Genomic DNA, 23,910 nt, shown 5'->3' with positions numbered 1-23,910 from the left:
GCAGAGTGTACTCGATCTTTTAATTTTCAAATAATCATGAGAAAACCAAACTACTACCCACTTCTGATACAACCCGCAGCCAGCAAATCAATCGATTCTTTCTCACATTTATTGCAAGTAAAATTGTAAATAATAAACACAAAGGAGTAAAGAATTCCTGAAGAGCCAGTCCCAGTAAACAACCTGCAGATGTGAAAGAAAATGAATCACCTCTGAGAAGCAATTTTTTTTTTTTGGTTCACAGTTAGATGAGAAAGTTACACAGCACTTTCTTAGATAAGCTGCTGTAAGCAGAATAAAAGACTCCTACTTTTTGAAGTTTTTTTTCACCCAAAGTTCCTGTGTTAGGTAAATTGTTTTATCACTAAAAAACCCCTCCCATTAGCCTCAGCCAACCGGTTTAGGCTCAAGCTCAAATGTATTTGTAGCTTCCAGAGTTTTCATTTTCCTGTGTTTTATCAGATTTTGTGTGCACTTGGAAAATGGCAACTACTTGCTCCATCTACAGGGTTAAAAGGGCCTTCTTGGAACTCAGGCACCCACATAAGCAGCAGAGAAAAGCATAAGCAAGAGAACAACCCTTATCACTATCACTGTCTCTAGACTAGATTGTTCCACAGCCTCCTGGCTCCTTCCCTCCTCTTTGGTTTTCAAACTATACCTTGATTTTCACCACAAATTAAAATGACCAAGTTAGGAAAGACAATGCAAGAAGATGAAATCTTAGCTGGGCAAAAGCTGAGTAATTACTTAGTCTGTATATGATAAACTGAAAACATTTACTAGTTAAATAGGTCTGAGAGAGAACAGCAGTTGAGAGCACTAAAAATGTTAGAACATGTTGGGGTCCTCAACAACTGGGTTCAATTATATTTCTTCTATAGAAATCACGAAAGAGGAGCAGACACATTTTAGCAACTTGAATTTTTAATTTTGAACCACGTTTTGGAATAGATAGATGTGAATTAAGAGCTGCTGACAAAGAGCAAGATAAAGTAATAAACACTTTGTCTCTCCTTTGGGATCCAATGATCTACAAGCAACTTGCAGTCAGTTCAGCCACGATAGCATTCTAACAGGTTTGTATTATTTCTGCATTTGACAGGTAGAAAAAGTATTATATTGGGAAAATCACTGATTTGCTTAAGTTACAATGAAGCCTACTACAGAGCCAAAAGCCAACCCTATTTTGGCTGGCAGGCCTATGCCTGATTCAAGAGACTTTTCTCTATTCTCTCTCTTGGATCAGAGAGTATTCATTGATTTGGAAACTGTCTGTACAAGCCCCACCCAGTGAATACATGGAAGACATCAAGATTTAAACACTTTTCAATTGTTTGCAGCTCATCTATGTACACCTGAGATTTTACTCATATTTCAAAGCTGTCTGGGCAGTGGGCTTCAAAAACCCCTCACAGTCAAACTATACATTTACAGTACAGCAGGAAAGAGCCACCTCTCAGGTTTTTGGGGTCTGGCATTGCAGGAACACCTCTGAGTTCCTGAGCTAGTGTAGGCATCCAACACTGACACCAGACATTTTGAATAAACAATTTAATTTCCTGAGGTGTTGGAAGGGAGGGAAAAAGCCAGGGAAAGAATTTTCACATTCAAAGACATATAGAGAATGGGGAAAAAAAATTAACCCTGTAATAGTTTTTATTTCATCAAAAGGAGGTCAAGCTTTACTGAAAGAGAACCTTTACCCCTATTCTTATAGAAAGCTCCAACAATTATCCCCTTGAAGCTGAAAATACCCACACACAAACATGGCCATTTTTAAGACCAAAAAATATTTAACCAAAAACATTCTCCAGCAGAAGCCTTCCATTACTGTAATATTAGCAGCACTGCCAGGCTGCTCCATTCTGCCTGGATCAGCCCCAAACAACTGGTAATCTACTTCAATTTAATGGGAAAGGGAATAGAGAGATTTTACATGGACCACATGCATTTGCCAAAAACAAACACTTTGTCTTTCAAGTTTCACTACCAGCAGCAGCAAGTGTGCTAAAAATCTATTCTTACAGGGAGCTTTCACACCCACGTCAGTCAACATAAAAAAAGGTGGCAGTAGCACTAACAAGTAACAGGAAACTCAAATACTATACTTGGTCCTACAAAAAACATTTCAAATTACACTACCAGATACTTCAATGGCATCGTGGTTGCACGTTTTAATTACTACCTACCATGCTTTTAATTTTTGGTCATCAACTGTTGTTACCAAGCCATTCCGTCTCTTAAGTACTTGTTCTTAATAATTACGTTATGGTGCAATGAAGCAAGAACAAACCAGCAAAAGAAGTCCACGTGTTGATCCCAGGTTTACCACTGAACTTGCACCACTGTGAACAAATTCTATTTCCATCCCTGTCTCTCAGGCTTTCCATTAAAAAAAAAAAATTAAATCTGAACACCAGGTATACCCAGTTCCCAAGGAATCCAACTACAGAGATTTCCAACAGCTTCAGAGGGAGCTAGATTAGGCCAAGGTCTGCAAACATGCTCAGCTCTCACCAAGGTCAAGAAAACTCAGCACCATAACAAGTAGGAGTTTTTGAGAATCTCAGCCTAATTCATATGCACGGATTACTATTTTAGGAATAAACACTAGTACAAAGAACTTGACCCCCATGTAATTCGTCTACAGAACAGATTTAGAGATCTTGATCTTACACATCAGGAAACAGCTTTGCCCCAGAAGAAATCTGTGGTAAAGCTGCCTTAGTATAAATGACTTTGTTTCCAAATTCTTTGCCCAAGCTACGAACTAAGCATTTTAATTAAGGTCTCCTAATTGCAGTTAGTGTAACTTGGGGTAGGGGGCAGGGAGGACACATGGTTTTCCACAGTCCACTGGCACCAAAGCTGACAAAGAAAGTAAAGTAACTTTAAAAATACGTTAGCTGTAGTAAATGCTCTACCTGTGTTCTGTGGTTTCAGAAACACATTTTCCTGTTTGAAGAAAGCTCCCCTGTCTGGTTCTACAGATCTTTTTCACAATGGCAAACAGGAGAAACTAGGAACAAGGGAAAATTGGGGAAGTTATTTGTTAACGTATGAGCAGCCACAGCACATCAGACTGAAGGTCCAACCTACTCTGCCTCTAATGTGACTGTTCTCCCTGTTCTGTAGCCAAAGACACAAAAGAAACATCCCAAAATACTGTTCTTCTTCAGTGATCTCTTGCAATCAGAGCTACACTGTTTCATTACCATTGCAACAATACTAGAGGAAAACCTGCCAAAAAGGAATAGGATTAAGCACTACATTTAATAGATTATTCAAGACAAATGACAGATCAAATCACAGCACAAAAATATTGTGCCAACCCCCACCCAAACAATACGTATTGTGAGCCAAGACACAGCACTATGCTGATCAGGAGACTGCTTAACACAGCACAAAAATGAGAAAAAAAGTTTTACTAGAAAAGCTGTTGGTCAGCACAGTACACATGGAAGTGATAGTCTGCTGCAAGCATAATTCTGTACTATGCACCTGAATTTATTTTACTTAGAGGAGAAAAAAAAAAAAGACAAAACTCTCCAACGACCTTATGCCTTCCTCATTCACTCACTTCTGGCTCCTTCCAGCATCATTTTGGGCTCCAAATGTCATATTCCCAGTAGACTCAAATGAGCGCCAGTCTCTTAGAAACACTCACAATTAAAACACAGCAGCTGACCAGCATCAATCAAGTAAAGTCTTCTCTGCTCTCCAGAGCCTTCTCAGGGAGACATAAGCTTATATGCTAAAGATCCATGTGGTTTGATTACACTACCCAGAACCAGCAATAACCTGTTACATATCTTAAGGAAAAGATAGCCAAGAGAGGCTTTAAATTACATTTAGACCAGACAATAGTAGGATCCACTGTTTTTACTGCGAAAAAGCAAGTTCTGATCCACAAGAAAGCTCTATCTTACGGTGCAATGCTATTTGAAAAGAGGCAATCCATCACTACTAGTAAGCAACAAAAGTGATGAAGATCAATGTCCTATAGCATACATAAAAAGTAAAGCTACGATCACATCACACTAACAAAGGAATCAGAAGGAAAACTAGCTAGAGAGTTCTTGAAACAAAGTTAGCCCCAAACAAAAGCAATTTAAACTTGGGGATGTCTATGACCAAATATTTTTCACTCTACTGAATTGTGAATAAAACAAAATTCAGGGCACAAATTCTCCCAGATGCTGAGAACTGAGGGCCTAAAATAGCATCAGAAAGAGAAAGAAAAAGAAAAAGAAAATGGAGCTTCAACCCCCTATCTAGCAGCAAGCCTGTACTTTCTATTCCTCAAAGTGTGCTAAAATTTTGGTTTTATAAAGGCCAGGAAAAAGGTCAAAAAACTCTACTCTCTTCAAAATTCACTCCAGCCTGGACAGAGTCCCTGGACTTTCATCTATTCCTTGAGACAGAAGGGAAGGTTACACCAAAATGTCAAGCCCCAAAGTCAAAATACAACACCATCCAGCGCTTGTCCACCTGCAAAGAGATCTCTGCCCCCTATAGCTGCAGCTCCCACTTGCAGTCCAAGCAATCAAGAAAAGCTGAAGGCGTAGCACAAACCATTTTCTCTTCATGGATTAAACCAGCTTTAAAAGGTGATAGGTTTGAAAAAGAAAATTTCTACTGAGTGACAAAGGGTGCTGCTCAATTTTATCATCACGTACTCTTTGCACAGCACATGATGCTCCAACCCAATGTTCTGGAAACAATACTTCTCCCCTCTTATGCTTTCCCCTTTTCTGCCAAATACAGGGTGCAGGTCAGCAACTACAAGTACTTTTTTTTTTTTTTTTTTGCCATCAGCCTTTCATCAAAATAGCAGACTGACTAAGTTTCTTTTTCCCTTTCCTCCCTCACATACACTTACACACACTTGTACAGGAGTTTTCTTTCAGTGCTTGAAAACTACCAGATTGACAGCTCCAGTGAATTAAGCTCCCTCTTTGTCAGCCAAACAAGAGCAGCACCACAGGCAACCTCACAACAAGCTCCCTCTACCCTCCTCTTCCCACCCCTCCAACTAGCAAGCGTATCTGAATGCTGAGCTTCACACACAGCTCTATCATACCAGGAGGCCTTGTAAAGAGTCTCCGATAATGTGGTTTACCCAGACTATCTCACAGGACACTAATGTTAAAGCCACATGTGATGGAAACATCATGAGTCGACACATTATCAGCATGCACCTGTGCCAGACAGCACAGTAACTCTAAAACCATGAGGCTGGTCTGAGTGCATGCAAGTCTGCTTAAACACTGAACTAGCAAAGAAAATCTATTTTAGACAACAGTGTGAAAGAACGCCGAGTTAAAGCAATTCTTAAAGCCATACTTGAAACTACAGAAAGACAATGTTAACTGAAAACCAACAGAAAGATCAGAAAAATTCAATGCTTTCAATACGAGACAAAAGACAGGTGCAGATTTTATTTGAAAATGAACTGTACATTTGGTATGAATGCTACAGAGACAGGGCTTCTGTTCCTATCGCAGTACTAATACTGTACTTCACTTTTGGAGTGTGCTCCTCTGCTATGCTACCACTTAACCTGGTCAGGCAGCAAATGTGGATCTGGGCACTCTCCTCTCTTCAATTACAAGCGTTTTTTAGGTTCCACAAAACCCTCTGCTGTTGGTTTTAAGTTATTAGCATGCACTATAGATGAAGTTAGAAGATGGCTCCTAAGCTGTACGCAGCTTTTAGTTCTTCCTCCTTCTTTTGCAAGCTTTTTTATTTTTAGCAGGAAAGTCTTTTCTCTTTGGGGAAGAACTTTTGACTTCTGAACTTTTTATGACATCTTGGCTGAAATTTCTTTTTTTTAAATTGGTCAAGAGCCAGGGTGTTTTAGTAAAATGAGGATGTATATATACACTTAAAAATAAGTAACGCCTATTCCTGTACAGGTTAAAGGAAAACCCAAACAAAAAAAACCCACAACACAGCAGAAGCAACTTGATATTTGCTCATGTTTTACTCACAGCAAAACTAGAGAATAGCCAACATGCACTGACAGCCTCCTTACGTTCCTGTGATGTCAAGAATGAAAGTGAGTTCAAAAATGCATTAAAAGGTATATGTGGAGCAGATCCACCTGTGGCTATTAAACATGGTACCATGGGCATGACTACTGCCACCAGAGTCTGTAAACCAGTGACTGACAGAAGGCAAGAGGGTCTGCCAAGGGGAAGGCGAGCACATTTGCTCTGTGCCTCATACTTTCCCTAAGCATCTGCTACAACCATCATTTAGCTCCTGGCTGGCCAGGTTCAGGTCTATTTGGCTAGCCTTACACTCTTCAGCTGGCCTGTCAACCAAAACACCTCTGAGCAGTTAGGGCCTCTGCTATGAAACAAAACCTACTGATGAACTTGTGTGGGAGTAACCTCACCATTGCCCCGTGCTACCCTCTCACCCGTCAAATGGCAGCAAGGAGAGCCCATACTGGCTGCACCTGTACTAGGCTCCAGCGACAGCAGGCAGAGAGGGCCGGATCCTCAGCCTGTAAAATCTCCTGAACTGAGACGAGTTTTTGTAATACAAAGGAACAGCATGTTCCTGAACAAAAAAGCATCTACTTGCAGCTGTATGACACGCAGATAGAGCTAAAGAGCAGCAGTTACCAGTATTCACATTCATCTCTGAGGTTTGTATTTTTAACTACAAGGAAATAACCAAGATTCTCATTGAAACACACATGTTTAAGAAATAACATACCCGACTGGGTTTAAGTGGTCACTGCTGGACTCACTAAAACATAGCATATTGCTGAAGCAGGCACTATTTCATAGTCCACCTATACAAACAATCCTTGTAGTGAAATGAGGCTGACAAGATGAGGAATAAGCCTAGTCATTACACCGATTCTATTAACCACGAAAGTATTTTGGCGTGGCAGGGAGAAAGGACTGCAGCACTGTGGCTGCTGATGGGGCAGGCGTGGCATGTCACAAGTGGACCTTTATGATATCATTTCCTTCCAGTGCCATTAATCATCCCAGACATCACTTGTTCTATCAGCTATTAACCAGTTGCCCCCCAAAACAGATAACTTTATCAAGGCTAGGCAGTGAGTCATTACTAAGCACTATAACATGCAGTGCCAAAGGCCTTGTTTCCACAGAATCCTCTGAACCATTTCCTCCTGCTGTAAGAAAACACATTATACTACTACATGTACTTATCCATACCTAACATCGGAGGAAAAATTACAGAAAGTAGAAAAAGTCACCAGCACTTTAAAACACATGATTTCAGAAAAGGACAACTATGTTGCTTACAACCAAAACATTCAAATCAAACCAGGTCTCTTAAAGCACCAATTTTTAGCCCCTTAGCAGTCTTCAAGGGGGAGACTCCCGCAACAAGCACACACATCTGTGGTGTGGTCTGACAGGGCAAACATGGGGCTTCAGAACAACAGCCAGGAGCATCCCAGCTTCACAGCTCAAGATTTAGTATTTTGTCTTTTGCTACAGACATGTCTCATTTAAGTATTTTTCCTCCTTTGCCAGTAGCGCCACAGAGAATTCGGCTTCACGAGGCAATGCCTCAGGACCCAGACCGAACATGCAGAACCAATGCGTTACAGAGGAATAGGACCAAAGATGGATTGTTGATAAGGAGGAAGAAAAACCTGTGAGGAGTGTGATAAAGACCAAAAATAAGTCTGGGCTTTTTTGAGAAGGAAGGACCAACTGCAAATTCTTCCAAACAAGCAAGCATGACTTGGCGGTATGCAACAAGACAAAACAAGACACATTATAAATCTTCACTAACTGCCATCCAAGGGGAGATGATTAAACAGCTCAACATGAACTGAACCTGCTTCCAAGTTCTGGGCCTGGCTCTGCCACTTACTTTCCTAAAAGTGCCATTAGATCTAGAAACGTGACTTTCTCCACTCTACAGATCAGACCCCTGGGAGCCCTCAGAGCAACCTCAATTAGTGTACACCCTCCTGCCCACACAAGTAGTAGCCTGGCTGTGGGAAAGAGCAGACTTCTGCTCTGGTTTCCAATTCACAGGAATTATTCGACAGCATTTGTACAAGTGGCAATCACATCCTGGTCAAATTAGCCCAAGCACTGCAGTTGGGAGGAAAGAGAACTACAATTAAGGGCATTTTACTTGGAACTAAAGGACATCTTCCCTCAATGAAACTCAAGTCATTTGGAAAGCCATTCTTAAAGTACATGGTTGTCCTCCAAATAGGATTTCTCTCTGCAGACAGAGAGAATACTAACTAGTATTTGTGTAGTATTTGGACAGTATGGAAGTATCAGCATTTTCCTCCTTGATCATATAAAGGGTGTAACTCCTTCTGAGGAGAGTTAAATTCCATCAGCACAAAACAAACCATTGTTTCAAGGCCTGAACACTGAACTCAAAAATGAGAAAAAAGATAACCAGACAGAAGAGGGTTTGTTCCACAGCACTATGGCACAGATGTGCCCAGCACAGGTGCTTATTTTATCTATTATCACACTTACTGTAGTGTGTTTCATATGCTCTGCTTCCTTGTTTCCTTGGAATACGTTCAAGAACATCACCTCACCAAAAGGTGTCAACTATTGAGATGAACAGCACATTATCTGACCAATGTCAGGACATATGCTGTCAATCAGTGCTTCCTAGGTGCTGTACACTAAGGCAGAGCAAACACTGTCATCTCTGACACCCCTCTCAGGTTGAGCCTATATATTCGAAAAAGCTGCACACATTTAGACTGTGTGCCTAGACTTTGCAAGTCATGACTCCTGAATTAGTAAAGAGACTTCAAACTACTTAATGTACACAAAGAACTGTTTCCCAGGCACCTTCTGCACTATTACAGATTGAACCAAACCAGGCACAGTGGTGACCTCAGGAGAGGTCAACATCTCTGCCTTGAAACAGGACCACAAGCCCATATCATTCCCAGCATGTTTGTCCAAGCCAGTCTTAGAATTCTCAAGCAACGAATTCCACTGCCTACCTAGACAATCACAGTATCTTTTCCACTTACCTATCATCCCTCCTTCTTGGCACAATTGAAACCTACTACTTTTTGTTCTACCTACAATGGAACTGAGGAATACATGGGGGCGGGGGGGTGTTTGTCAGGCTTTTTTTCCTACAACAGCTTTTTACAGTGTCCAAAGATCCATCTCCAGCCTCCTCTTCTTTATGTTGAATAACACAGTACAATACACCTTATTTTCAAGGCCTCCGATCCTTCTCACTGCTCTCTTTGGGCACTTTCCAGCTGATCTGCCTTTTCCTTGAAATGCCGTGCCCCGGACCAAAGGCAATAGGTGAGGCTACTGCAGCAGCAGCCTTATCAGTGCTGTGCAGAATGGAGGCATTACTTCATGTGCCTTGCAGGCTCTGTTCCAGCTTATGTACCCCAAGATGACATTTGCTTTCTTTTTTTTTTTTTGTAACACTGTCAATTCGTATTCAGTCTGTGATCTGCAAAAGAATGCAGATCTTTCTCTGAAAAGCTGCCACCTGACCAAGCTTATTATTGTTCCTTGCTGCATATCAGTTCAAACAGGTTGTGGTAAAGGGATGTACCATAAGGAGGATGCAAACTTCCTGAACCTGAGGTAAATGATTGCTAGATCACGAAACAGAGTCGCTATGAAAGGGTGATTGTTACAGTCACTTCTGTTGCCGAGTGGCTGCGCTCCATGTTCCAATGAAATGGTTCTGCAAGCTTAACACAGTAAGCTTTTTGCGAGAAGGATGCCTACCAGTAAGTGCTCTCAGAGATTATGAAAATGCACACATATCCATTTCTTCTGGGATGTAAAGTCTTCTTCACAGACTACTGGAAGAAGGAGCAGGAACCCAGAAACACATAAACCTTTCCTCCAAGAAATACATGGGGTTTTTTGCTACTACCTTCAACACTTTTTCATGGTTTAGTATAATTTCTACCATTAGGTTAGTTGTAAGTCTTTGTTAGAACTGATGTCAAAGAAACCCACCCATCTGGCCCTGCATTACTTCTCATGATATAGTATTTCAGACTAACACAAGCAACAATGGGAGCTATTGATCAAAACATGCACGTTTTATTTTTATGGCTTTTAAGGCTGTAAAAGCTAACTGGCACAATCCAGACATTTAACAAAAGTAATATTTAGGGGTTTTTTTTGTGGGGAATCAGGGTTAAAGAAAATCCCCTGAGTTCTTCCTGGAAAAAACATGCAATATACTTCATGGCCTGCTATATAAAGAAACAGATTAATTTAATACCCTCAAACCAGCATTATTCTTAAATCTATCTTAAAACTCACATTTAGGTTCTTGTGCACAGGCCATGGCACACAAGAGACCACAAATAAAGTTTAGAACAGAAAAAGAGTGCCATACAGATCTACAGCACTGACCACAGAGTTTAACATTTTATGGTAGATTTACTAAACAAGAGTAGCTTCTCATATGCGCTAAAAGAAGGTTTAACTATCCATCACAGAAACGAAATGGGCAGAAGTTGAAGAATCAATTTAGCTTAAAGAAAAAAAAAAAACAAACACATTTGAGTCACACAAATTTAAATTAGGCATACTAATATTTTGGTAGGAAAAAAATCACTTGTTGCTATGTTCAGCAGATTGATCTGGTATCAGCATCAGAACAGCTTCATCATACTCAATTAAAACAAACAAACAAACAACCCACCACACTGACCTGTCAGACCCAAATGGTCTTCAGCACAGGTAATGTATGCCCTAACAGGAGCTCCACACCCAAAGAAAAACGCATCCCCTTGCATAAAACCAAAACCTGCTGAACTGATGCAGGTAGCAATTCAAGAACACGGTCTCAAGTTTCAGAACAGTCTTCGGCAGTGGGAATCCAAACCAGACCAAGAAGCCTTAGCTTCCTGTGCATCAAGGAATGCTATCAGTTTGTTATGGATGATCTCCCAAGGAGGGAAGATGACAATTCAGCTTGCTCACTAAAAATCAAGACAACTGGGCTTTACTAGAAGGTGTTCTCAATTACCTCACCTCCATTTTCTTTTGTGGGCAGAATTTGATTTTTCTCAGAATTTCTATAATTTCCTGAGAACTTTTTCCTCCCAGATGCTCACCCTGCTTTTATGAAAATAACACAGCACAACAAAATCTGACCATATATAATCGGGATATTAGGATGTACAAGCACAGTTCTTTTGTCTGTTGAATTGCAGGATTTATCATGACACAGATTACATCTTCAGGCAACTCTTCAACTCCTTTGCTATTCATTTTCTACATGCTATGAAGAGGAAATTCTGACTCATTATGTATATAGCTACACAGAAAAGCTACCACATTACTATGCGAACTTAGAAGTTGCACGTGTGAATGCTTTTGCCCAAAATAACTAAGTAGCTTATCATTCAGAATGGGGTGACTTTAAATTATCTCCTCTTGGATGAAGCATATTTCACTTCACCTCATATCACTAACTTATTTTCACATTGCCATAACCTTAGTGCCTCACATCTCTGTGGCTCCCAAAAGAGACTATATTAACAGCAGAACAACTACCAAGAAAATGGAGGCTTTTATAGAGCAAACAGCCATTTATAAATGGTTGCACCTCACTAATCTGAACTGGTGCCAAACACACACAACTCATTTTCTGAACAGATATATATACTTTTCTGTACTACCACCACTCCTCATATGGCATGAACAGGAGTCTTTTTATTCACAATATCCAGGGAGACCTGGCAGTACATCTAGGCATATTTTACAAAAGGATAATATAGGTATCCAAGAGTCTTCATCACCACCTGCAATTCACACCACAGCTCTGTCATCTCTGTAATGGAATGGGGCACCTCTATTTCCCTAACCTTGTATTAGCGCTCGTGCACAGTGACAACCATTCCAAGGTCAATGTGATGAGCAGGGAACCAATTGGATTGAGAGTCTTTGCCAACTGCATAACCACTAAACCCAGCTTGAGACAGAGGACGAGACCAAGCAGGTAGAGGAAGGAGGAACCGTTCCTTTCAGCAGTGGCAGGGACACATGACAATGTCAGAACTACAGGCTTACATTGCAGGCTCCTAAATTCTCAGTTAGGAGTCCCTAGAAACCTTGTCCTACTTTTTAGCAGGCTATATTTTGCCAATAGCCAGCTACCTAAAGCTCTTGAGACTGTGCCATCCCCTTGGTGGAGCTGAACATAAAGGCTCACAGGAAAGTCCACCTGAGATGCACAAACCAGACATTTGCACGCTGCAGTCCCCTAAGGGGCCCTACTCGGGGAACTGCAGCTGCAGCATATATGCTAGCATGCAGATAATACAGGGTTCAACACAAAGCATGGTGTCCTAGCAGCTTCGCTCAAAAGCCCAGGACAACTTGGCAGTAGTAGCTTCTTAAATTGCCTCGTGACTAAGAAATTCACTGAGGAGATAAGAAGCCTTTACTGAATGCCCTGTTCCACATAGGAGAGCTCAATCCCACATCACAACTCAAACAGGAATGCCTTCATACCAGCAAGGCTGAGACAGAGACTCTCTTCTCCCCACTGAAACTGTACCAATGCACAGAAAGGAACATAAAAGTCTTACTCCACCAACAGCTTATATAGAAAGGAGTTGCTGGGTGGAACCAAAAACCACTGTGGGAGGCAGAGACCAGAACTGAGGATGCACCTCATCCCAAAGGAATGCCCCTGCCATGGTACTACCAACAGAGCTCGGAGGATGGCTACCCTGGCACTGGGGAAGGAGCTCACCTTCCTCTCTATACATGGCAGCAGGCTCAGCCAGAGGATCGGAGTGAGCCTGGCCCATCTTCAGGTTCAGTCTCCCTTGGGAGACACCAGCCGCAGGCTTGAAGCCGGGCTTCCCACTTGCCAGGCCAAGTGCTCTATCCTCCAGGTCAACAGCTCTCAACATGCTATCCAGGGACCACCGATCCTCTGCAACAGGCCTGTGAAACCACACTGCCTTTTTGCTCACCACACCGCTCAGAAACCTGAAAGAGATGTAGAAGCATTAAGGGCTGCAGTGGGCTGTAACCCAAGAATTTTGGAACCGCTGGTCTGGGTTATAAATGTAGAGGTAGATATCACCATAGGCACTGCTTTCATCTCCTTGGCTACACCTGGAAGGCACAGCCAAGACTGTTATGCTCTATGAAGAATACAGCTCAGACAGACGTACCTAGTGTGCCACAGTGAGGACCAAATATGCAGGTGAGCTCAAAAGGCCTTTAATACAAGGAAGATTACCTCGTGGATATAAAGCTTAGGCAAAAGCCCCAAGACACTGTGTTCAGGCAGGACAGCTGCTGTGCCAGGCACACATGTTACTAGAACTTCACATAACCAAGTGAAAATTTTTAAGAAGAGGGCAGGTGCCTATAAGTTCTCCAGTAACAAAACTGGAAGGATTCAGATGCCAAAATTTAACAGGGAAACCTACTGAAACCCAGCAACCTAAGTTGCAGTTTAAAGGTGGATACAAACATGAGGAAAGTATTTAAGGTTCCTGTCCAGTCTGTGGAGCAGAAACCTGAAGGCAGTCCTGCCTATGCCCCAAAGTAGCACCTTAACTGCTGGTCTGCTCACACTCCCTGACACCTCATTTCAGCTAGGACAATGTAACACTTCAGCTGAAGAGTGCTGCTGGACACAAAACCTGGAACCACCCTTAAGAAAGCGGTTCAGCACTCAGACTATCTCTCTGAGGATGGTTTGAACAGATTTTGAAATGTCTGTCCGTGACCCCTTTAGGACACCAGTGCTTCGCACTACAAGTGGCTGCACTGGCAGACTGCAAAGAAGCGAAGATTTTTCTCATCCTAACAATACCCCCAATTGAAACCCAGTACGCTTCAGGAGTTCATTAGGAGGCTTCTCTTACTTTCCTGGATTATATAACTGCTTCATTGCAAACCTGTACAAACAAAACTGAACTTTGTAGTTACCCAGAAAGTATATCCCTAGGCAACGGGCAAATAAATTCCAAGTACCAGTCACTATAAAGTATATAAAGTAGACACACCGCCACATAGTCTACTCTAATGCATGAATCACTGTACAGGAATGAGTATGCTTGCCTTATTTCCTACCATACACAATATTTCTTTTAAGATGTATGTTGGGCTTAGCACCACTTTCTACAGCAACAAAAGCTTACAAACACACAAGTAAACAAGTAGATATTATGCACAAAATACTTGAAATCTTTGCCTAAATAAATGCAGCTTCCTTCTGGTGTCAATGGAAGTTACCAGGAAGGAAAACAGAGCATCCAAGATAGCAGTGCAACTTGCTCCAGTGACTGTACTGATCTTTAAACCAAACAATTAACTCTGCTTCTACAGAAAGGCTAATATGAAATGCTTTTAAAACTATCAAAGCATGACTGAACAGACATATCTGTCCACTGTCTGTAAGTGCTATTCAAAGTGAGCTTAGCCTGTACAGAATGAGATAGCCAGCCAATTTTCATCAAGAAATTAGTAAAGTGTAGCAACAGACACACTTCAGGGTCAATTTTCACAGCACTGCAAGGACCTAAAACTATTAACAAATTTGTGCAGTACACAAAGAAATTGTAGATCCATGTTATGCAACACAAGTGTAAGGAATTTCTGCAGTAGAAAAAAATGAAGCAAAGAACCTAGTCAAAAAGAGAAACAAGGACAGTGGAGAGCAGAAAGTCAGTTTTGGAGATTCCTAAACATAAGAATGTACAGCACATAATACCAAGAATGGAAGACAAATTACTACAAAAAGCTTTTTATATATTTTCTGAGATTCCCCTTAGCTTCTGGGCACGAAAACCAGCCTTATACCAAACCTCAAGACCCTAAAAATGACATTTTTCTTATGCTTATTAGAGGTTAAAGGGTATTTTTGAGTGTCACAAAAACTAACCGAAAACCTCTTGGGCAAGGTCAAAGCTTAGCATTATTCATCCGGAAGTATTTCGTTGGGAGAATCACATGAAATTTAGAAAGACGTTAAAGCAGAACCCATGGCCTTTTCGATACTTTAAAACACTCTGACAAGTTTTGCTGAAGTTTGACAGAGGATACAGAATGCCAAGAACACAAGCTGACATAAAAGCTTCTGTTGCTTTCTCGAAATAGTTTTGTTTCTTCTGCCTCCTTCATCTTTACAGAAAGGAACAAGTGCTACCAACAGAAATTTCACAGGGATTGGTGTTTTTAGCATGACATGCTTTAATAAAGTGTATTTGAAGTCTCGTAAAATATATTCTGCAAAGTTTGAACAGACTTCACGAAAAACAAAACATGAGTTATTTAGAATATTTTCAATTATCAAAACTGATTTCATATACTTGTTACAAACTTACTATTAGAATCAAATAAATCAGAAAAAGCTGTTATTCAATATCAGAAGCTGTAATGCACGTATCACAAGACCTTGGAACCGCATGGAGTTCACACTTCCAATTAATTAATAAAATTGTGTAATATACTGCATCTATTATCCTCTAAGCTATTTAGATAAAGTCTAATTACAGCTTATTGAACTAACCTTTACCTCTGGGACTGCAGAACATAGACGCAGTTATACCACCTTCAGACATCTCGTTCGTAGCTCTGGTGAATACAAGCTCACCCAGGGGTTCGTATACCCTCATTTCAAGTGTTTTCACACGACATGAAGGAGGGTTATTCCCAGTCATTTGACGCTTCCTAATAATAGCTCGGTTTCAGCTCCAAATCTTAGCAAGGTCCGCAGAGATCCCAAATGAGACTATTTCAGCGGGAATACTAGAGACCTCTCGGGAAGCGGCGGACAGAAATTTACCCAGGCAGTAAACCAGGGCTGTGCTGGGCCCTCACACACACACACAGAGACGCTGCGCACCGCCCCGGAGCGAGTTTCCCCGGAACGCGCGGTAGCCGCCCAGGTGAGCGGGAGGCAGGACACCGCAGCCGCGGCCCCGCGGGCGCAGAGCGGGGCGCCCGGAGGGCACCGGCCAGCCCTGCCTCCCCCCGGTCCTGGCGGGCAGAACCGGCTGACGGGAATCACGTACCGAGCACAAAATGCCCGAGGGCCGGCGCAGGCCACGGCCGAGCCCGGAGCGGAGCGGCCCGGCCCCGGCCCCAGCCCCATCCCGGGGCCGCCGCGCCCCTCGGCCGCCGCCCGCCCCAACTGCCTCGGCGGCCGCCCCGGCGCTCCCCGCGGCGCGGCGAGGGCCGCCTCCTTACCGGCACAGCTCGGCGAAGGCCTGGAAATTCAGCTTCCTGATCTTCTTCTCGCTCAGCCAGTAGCCCACCCGCTTCCCCTTCAGGAAGGTCTGCATGGTGCCGGCCCGGAGAGGCGGCGGCCGCCCCGCGAGGAGGAGGATCAGCTCGGGGCGGCGGGGGCAGCCCGGCTACCGCTCGCACTCGGCGCCTACGAAGGAACGGCTTGAAGAAGAGAAGAGAGAAAGGAAAATCAGTCGGTTCCCCGCGGAGGACGCCGGCGCTGCCCCCCACCCGCCCGCTCTGCGCCGCTGAATCGAGCCAGGCGCAGCCTTCGCCGCCGGCGACGACCGGCGTGCAGCCCCCGGCAGGCCTCGCCCCGCACCGGCAGGCAGCTCACCGAGGCGGGCAGAGAAGGTGCCGCTGCCGGTGGGGAAGCCTTCACCCCCGCCACCCCGCCCGCCCGCCCGCTGCCAGCCCCGGAGCGGCCAGCCGAGCAGGCACGCCGCTGCTGCCCGCCGAGCAGCGCCCGCCGCAGCGCCCGGCCGCCCCTCTCCCGGCCGCCTCCGCCCGCACGGACCCCGCCGCCGAGCTCGCCTCCGTGCCCGCCCGCCGCCGCCGCCGCCGCTGCTGCTGCTGCTGCTGCGCGGCCGCGGTGCTGCTGCAGCCGCTCAGCTCCCCATTTGCCCGCTATTCGCCGCCGCCTCCGCTTCCTCCTCCTCCTCCGGCTCGTCCCCTCCTCTCCCCGCTCCCAGCCCACAGTACAGGGGCGGGCGAGTGGGTGGGCGAGCGGCCGCAGGACACACCCGCCGCGCCGCCGCCCCGCTCGCACCGAGGGGCCTCGCCCGCGCCCGCCCCGCGCCGCGGGCACGGCGCCCGCCCGCCGCACCGCCGCCGGCAGGGGGCGGCTGGGGCTGCGCCGCCGCCTTAAAGAGACAGTGCCCCTTTTTCGGGACGGGCCGGCCCGGCTGGCGGAGGGCTGTGCCAGCGCGGCCGCTGCCCCGCAGCCCGGTCCCGCTGGGGGCACCGCACCCGGGCCGGGCTCGGGCTGGTGTTTGCGCCGCCCTCGCCGCTCTCCCCGGCGGCTCAGCCCACCGCAGCCTGCTGCCGGCACGGCGAGGGGGGTATCCTCCGGCCCCGCCCGGAGCCGCTAGCGGGCGGAGGGCCGAGGGCCTGCCCGCCGAGGGGAGCGGAGCCCTGCCCCCGTGCGGGAGGGCCCGCGCCGCCCTGCTGCCTGCAGAAGGGGAAACAAGCGGGCTGGGCTGTCTGCATTAAAATTCAGGGAAGCGCTGTGCCCGGGTTTCTATTTAAAGTAAAGGGTTCCAGGCGGCAGCGGGTGGCAACTCCCGGGCTCCCCCCTCGGCGTCGCGTGGGGAGCCCCAGGTGTCCGCGGGGGACGACACGGACACGGGTCGTGCCTCCCGTGGGCACACCCCTCCTGAAAGAGCTCCCTGCGCCACGCTCGGCCGCGGCCCGGGCTCGGGAGCCTGTGCCACCCCCCGGCCCGGGTGGCCGTGCCGCCGGGCCGGGCACCAGACGGATGCTCGCTGGGTCACGGGGGCCGGAGGCGTCCAGTGCGCTCCGGGAGTGAGGCCTGGCGATGAACCATGTAATTTCGGTTTCCGAAGGAAGGACAGTTGATACAGCTACTTATATTTCCTATTAGAGCTACTAAAACTGGTTATTCAGTATAAAGGTGTACCTCCTTCCCAGAAAAAAGGTTCCTGTAAATGAGTTTTCACTGCAAAACCAAGTATCTTCCTTCTTCCAGCATTTGGCAAGTATCTGTAAGGATTTAACAGAAGTATCAGTAACAGCTATTTCTTATTTAACTTTTTTTTTTGCAGGAAGCAGAAGGCAGGCAGTGCCAGCATAAGCTGGCATTCTGATTTTTGGGTTGTGCATTCCTAAATACCAAGGCAGCTGTTCTGCGCTTCATTTCAAAGGAAGAACATTTCGGTCTGAATTACTGTGGTATCTCACAGCACAAATATAATTTTCCCATCTTTGTTTCTCCCCTTCATCTGAAATGAGTATCATCCAGCCTGAACGTTTTTCTCTGTCTCTTTGGGAAGGGAAAGCATAGCTTTAATAATAATTATGTCTTTCACAGAGCCGTTGGCAGTACCTGCAATGCCGAACTGAGATGCAGATGATGCTCCTACGATGGTGCTTTCTGTGACCCAGGCTTGGAGCCCTGTACAGTTGAAACTGCTCAGTGAGTTCTGCTGACTCACAGTGCCACAACAAATGCGGTTTAATAACTTCAGCAGAGTATCAGAGAAGGGGTAGAAGCATCCATTCAAAGGAAAGAAGGGGGAAAGCCAGGAGAGCCTTAAGAAATACGAAAGGGGTCATTGACCTAGGGAGTAGGTAGAGACCATTTTACATTCCTGTCGTTATTTACATGAACAGTCAAGTCATCCTAAACAAAGAGTGTATTAGAAAGTAGGCAGGGAGTGGAATCGCCTGCAAACACCTCATACCAATGTTTTTTGAAAATGGGTAGAATGGTACTTTTTCTCCATTTGTGGTAACTTTGAGGAATAAATATATTTTTTTTTCTCCTTCCTCTTGAATTATTTGCCACTGATACGTTATAACCTTTATTTTTCAGAGCACTTCTTATCTTAATCATATTCACACATTTTTGCACAGTTCGTTAATTAATGTAATTAGAATTAGTAAATGTATTTTGATAGCATGATTCCTGCTGCAGAATGTTTCAGTGATATTTAAACATTTCAGGGAAGCATGATAACTTCAGGAAAATTTGTAACTCAAAAAGGTCCAAATAGAAGACTTTATCAAACATTATCAAAATTAAGTAAGAATCCTGAAACAAATTGATTTTGCTTTCCTGCTTTGCCGTGTTTCATTTTGCTAGTATTGGTGCTTTACTTCAGCTACCATTTCACTGGACTTACTTTAAACTTTATTAAAATTTGCATCAGAATATTAAGCTCAAAATTTATATTTGTATCAGAATGGAATATGAATGTATTGAACATTATTGAAGCCATTTTCCTAAAGTATTTCTTTCTGAATGTTTTTTCTTTAAGAAATATCACAGTTTCAGACCAATCTAAAACACAGTCTGCAGAGACAGAAAGATTTATGAACTTCTTTCCAGATATGGGAGAGCAGGTTTTCAGAGGTGTTAAGCATTTTTGGCTCCTGTGGAAATGAAGCACAGGAGCTACAAAGGAGCAATTTGCTTTGCTCCAGTATAGACAAACCTGAATGACATGCATCAGAGACCAGAGTCAATCTTAGAAAGGAGAAAGCTGGTAAATTCTTTCATTTTAAGCTGCCTTTTTTTGAATCTTAACCCTTGAACAATTTCAGATGTGGGAGATATATTTCATCTGGTGCGCCACTGTACTGCATTTTACTGCACAATGTTGCTAAATAAATTACAATCCTCTGTTTACATTGCAGAGCCAGTTCAGGCAATGCCAAACCTGTGACCACAAGAAGCCCCAGGGTAATGTTTACCCAATTCCTGATCAGGAGCAAGCTGACTATTCCTGTGACTTTCTGTGGCCCAATGCTGTAAGCTGCAACTCATGAGCTGCTTCATGCTAATTAAAGGGGTGAGGGTTGATTAAGATCTTGAGCCCTCCAGCAATCAGAACTATCTTCCTCTTCATCTTAGCTTCAGCTACAGGTCAAAGCAGGTTTCCCTGGTTTAGCTGGAACCTCTCACACCTTGTCTTCTAACCCTTTCAACGAATACAGCGGCTCCGGACAAGGTTGGACACTTGCAATGTGGCACAAGTTAGTGAAATTCCATGGGAATTCCTTTTGGAATAAGATGAGGCATCTCCATTCACTTCATCAGTTATTTAAGTGTATTTTCTCAATGAATGATTAAGAGTAATTTTCTCAGCACCTGGCAAGAGTCATGATAGGATCTTTCGCAATGAGTGGAAGGAAGGTGGTGAAGTGATTTTCACTGCCTGTAGTTTAAGCTTTTTACATTTTATTTTTAATTATTACAGGACAGATGTTACTCTGCTGCAGATGGGCCCGAGGAAGGGATGAGCCTTCCATATCAGCACAGGTCTCCCCTTTCTCCAGTTGGTCAAACCACCAAGTCAGATCACATACCAACACGGCACTGCTGCAATGAGGCTGTAGGCCGGAGGGAGCACAAAAAAACGCTGCACATGCTGCACTGCAGCTTCTTCTGGGCTTTGAGAGACTCAAAGAAGAGACCTGGTGCCGCACAGTATCTGGGACTGGTCATCACCAGTGAGGCAGCTAGAGAGAAAAGTATGAGAAGCATGGTGGGCTACCATTTCCTCAGGTCTTTGCTATATCTACAAGTGATTCATTACTGCAGGATTCTTAAAAAGACCAGATATGACTTCTTTTTACAGTGGTACACTAGAGGATGCCTGTGAGTGAAGCCAAGCTTCTCCAGTTTATGGTTGGTTTTTGCCTAACTTCTGGCAAAACACATTATAATCTCGGCTATTTTCTGGAAACTTTTCCAAGTGTACTCTCGACCAGCAGCTTTTAAATGATAAACCAGTGAAAGTTAGTACTCGGGGATGAAAGCTCATTTCTGATTTTTGTGTTCAAAATCACAAAGGCTAACTCTAGTCAAGGGACAAACTTAAGCCAGCCGCTGTAGGGCTCATGAGAGGGAGGCCCCTCTAGTGGCTGATTCAGCCCAACTTCATTTCTCTGAATGACCTGTTGCCCATAGAGACTGCACAGGAGGATTGGCCACAATAGCTGGAAATCAAACTGTCATTTTACAGTCAACCAAATCAGGCATTCCTGTTTAGAGCAGCAGTCCCTCAAAAAACTGCCACTTGTTCTCACCTTCTGCCATGCTCTCCTTCACAACAGCCGAAGTGCTCATGTGGCTGCGTGAACAGGATCAGGGAGCTGGGAACTGAGCTGGACTAAAACAAACTCAGAAAGTTGTCAACAGTATTTTAGTCTTAATCCAAACCAATTCCCCCTTTTTCCTACCTGTTCATAGTGGCACAAGGCAGAAGGCAGTGAAGGGGCTGGAAGAAGGAGGCCAGGTAGAGAAAGCACCGAGCTGCCTCTTTTGGTGGCAATCCCGTTTCACAGCAGCAGCAGAGGATGGTGAAAGCATGATGTTCACCCATGTGGCTACTCCCTTACTCACCTAACAACCTATGCAGTTTATACTGCAGTATTTCAATTTTATAAAGAAACGAAGGATTAGTGTGGAGTGGCTGAGACTCATCAGTATTTCTGAGATCGTGTAGAGAGCAGAAGAAGGAATTCAGCCAGAAGGGCTCAAAAACCTTCCAAAAGAGGGTAACAATGATGCCTGGCAGATGACCAGATCTGTGTGGGGCAATGCAGTGCCGTTCAGGGATTCCTGAGCTAACTCCCACCAGCCCCAGGAGAGCACTGCTTAGATTGCTACCTGTTACACTGGTAGCACAGCAAGCTCTTATGTTCCAGTCATAAGAACGGGGTAACTATGGGGTTTTATTGAAACTGCAAGGAAACCACCATTATGAGAAGGTAAGTTTTTCTTTATGCACAGCTCAAAACTTTGGCTATCCTGAGCTCTGATGAATGTACATGCTGCAGGAAAGTAAGAAAGGGTCTGGCTGCCAAGTTTCCTCACTTGGCTTGTAGCACTTTGGGTACAGACTCTGTATGAGCTCATAAGCCAAGGAAAGCATATCATCAGTGAACAACAAATTTAAAACCACAAAAAACATGTAGCCAAGATGCAAAAGATGGAGAAGTCCTGTGCCAGTATAACTATCTCAGTAAGAGTAGATTTTTTAAACTGAATTACGTTTGTTAGTCAAATCCCAAGTGTGAATACAGACTGTGCTGCTATGCATTGCTGTAGCTCTCTTGCCTTCTATTATGGGAATAAGCTACCCGGAAATAATGCTTATGCAAACTCTTTCATAACAGACACATGGAGATATTTCCTTACCTGATTGCTTCAGCATAGTTAAAATCATTCAAACTATGTGTGCAAGTAAGCCCTGAAAGCCTGTTCTCTGAAGAATTTGGGTGACCTGACAGTGCGTTAGGTTTGGATTGAGACTTGGATATGGATTAGGCTGGACTGAGGTTTGCTTTGTCTACAGATGCATGCTAACAGAGTTACTCAGGTTATACATTTGTTTTTTTTAATCAGGTAGTTTTAAGTACCTATGACAATTTCGGGAGCATGCTTGCAGCAAAACGAGCCACCCTTCCACAAAAAAAAAATCAATCATATATATTTTGTATTGCTAGAATTTATTAATTTTTAAAACAATATAACTAGTTTTAAAATTATGAATGTAAATAAGACTGACATGGACATATAACTCTTGCATATCAAGTGACTTGGACATATACGAGTCCTACCACTATTATCCCATATTTTGCTGGCTTACATCTGTCTGCCTCTTGTGTTAAGAACACATTGTTCCAGATGACATAAAGCACACATCCTCATTCCAGTGGTCCTCCACTTCCACAAGTTGTCTGTGGCTACAGTTGAGCCTTTTAAACTGCTAAAACTGAGAAAACCGGAAAGATAAAAGTCTGATGTGGCCCACAGTGCCACACCATCACTTGCACTTTCTTCTTGTGCTTATGCCTCCAAAGATTGAGGACCCTTTTCCTGTTTTGTTTAAGTGCTTCCTTAGAGTTCACTAGAAGTTCACAGGCCACAAGTCTCAGAAAACCATTGTGCTTTCTGATTCTGCTTGGTCACATCAGGAGACACTGGCTTTTTTGCTGTCTGGGAAGGGCAGAAATTTTCATCTTTTCAGAAGCTACCACAATGTGTAGACTTACAAATGCAAAAAGAATAGATGCAGAAAAGCATTTCCAAAGGCTCATGCCAGCACTATTCCAAAGCCAACTAACTGTAGCATATAAAAGAAGAAAAAAAACCAAACTAATGCAATAGTATCTCCAGCATATGAGCATGTTGTAGGACAGACCTCATTTTTGCCTGCAATGCACTCACAAAGCGCACTCATGCTTCATCAGCAAGGTTTAGAATTTTTTTTTTGAAACAACCCCAATCTTAACCCGAAGGACCTTCCCCTGGACAGCCAAGAGTTCTTTAGAACATGCCACAGCTGTCCTGAAGTTAACTAAAGATGCTACCGGAAGATAATTGAGAGACACAGCTGGGAAAAGCCCTGCTATGAGTTAGATGCTGTTCCTTTTGTGCTTGCAAACCTTTCATACTTACGAATCAGTGGTGCACTGATTTGACTCATACTACTGTACTGGAGGCAGGAATAGTACCTGTCTTGCTTCACCAGGCATCCCCATCCTTGGCTTTTTCCCACTCAGAGTGCATTTCAAAACATTATCCAATCTCAATATTCAATGACCAAAAGAGGCTTTTTTTCTTCTTGCTAAAATACCAATCTCATATTCAAAGATTAAACTCTGCATGTTCATCTCCTCCACGTTACCAACTTTCTCTGTCCTGTAACATCCCAGTTCTACCTCCTACTACATGCAGCCCTTCTGAAGGAAGAGGAAGGTCATGTAGAGAAGAATTGGAAATTCAGGAGACAAGCAAGTTACAGAAAATAGGAGATAATCAGCTGTAGTGTAAAAAGGAAAACAAAACAAAACAAGCTGGAATAATCAACTGAGCCCACAATTTGGTTATAGCTCTGAGCTTTTACTAAATGTTCAGGCTTGTTAAGTGAGATATATACTTCATTTAAGATCACAAAATTTCAGACATTTTAAA

General features: G+C 44.0%; 1 protein-coding gene and 1 long non-coding RNA gene across 6 annotated transcripts in view; one reads left to right on the top strand and one right to left on the bottom strand.

The window, feature by feature from the left end:
* ITPK1 (inositol-tetrakisphosphate 1-kinase) overlaps positions 1-16,912 on the bottom strand; it is a 157,981-nt gene extending 141,069 nt beyond the window's left edge. The window contains exons 1-2 of one of the 4 annotated variants that reach the window (XM_075029933.1): positions 16,762-16,912; positions 16,206-16,406 (exon numbers count right to left, since the gene is read on the bottom strand). In XM_075029933.1, coding sequence (XP_074886034.1) covers positions 16,206-16,300 — 95 coding nt within the window. In that variant the 5' untranslated portion in view covers positions 16,301-16,406; positions 16,762-16,912. Of the gene's footprint in view, positions 1-6,732; positions 6,795-16,205; positions 16,547-16,761 lie in introns of those variants that run through there. The other 3 variants (XM_075029931.1, XM_075029934.1, XM_075029932.1) reach the window with 3 other exon arrangements.
* Positions 16,913-17,574: 662 nt separating this feature from the next.
* Positions 17,575-21,773, top strand: LOC142031979 (uncharacterized). Of its 2 annotated transcripts, none has more exons than XR_012650688.1 (3): positions 17,575-18,399; positions 19,623-19,736; positions 20,186-21,773. It is a non-coding gene; the product is annotated as an uncharacterized LOC142031979 (long non-coding RNA). The 2 variants fall into 2 exon arrangements; XR_012650687.1 differs by having other exon boundaries at positions 19,623-19,777.
* The last annotated feature ends 2,137 nt before the right edge of the window (positions 21,774-23,910 follow it).

The sequence above is a fragment of the Buteo buteo genome, chromosome 6 (genome assembly GCF_964188355.1).
Source record: "Buteo buteo chromosome 6, bButBut1.hap1.1, whole genome shotgun sequence".
Classification (NCBI taxonomy): domain Eukaryota; kingdom Metazoa; phylum Chordata; class Aves; order Accipitriformes; family Accipitridae; genus Buteo; species Buteo buteo.
Note: the sequence above shows the minus strand (reverse complement) of the source record. Positions and strands in the feature narration are given on the sequence as shown.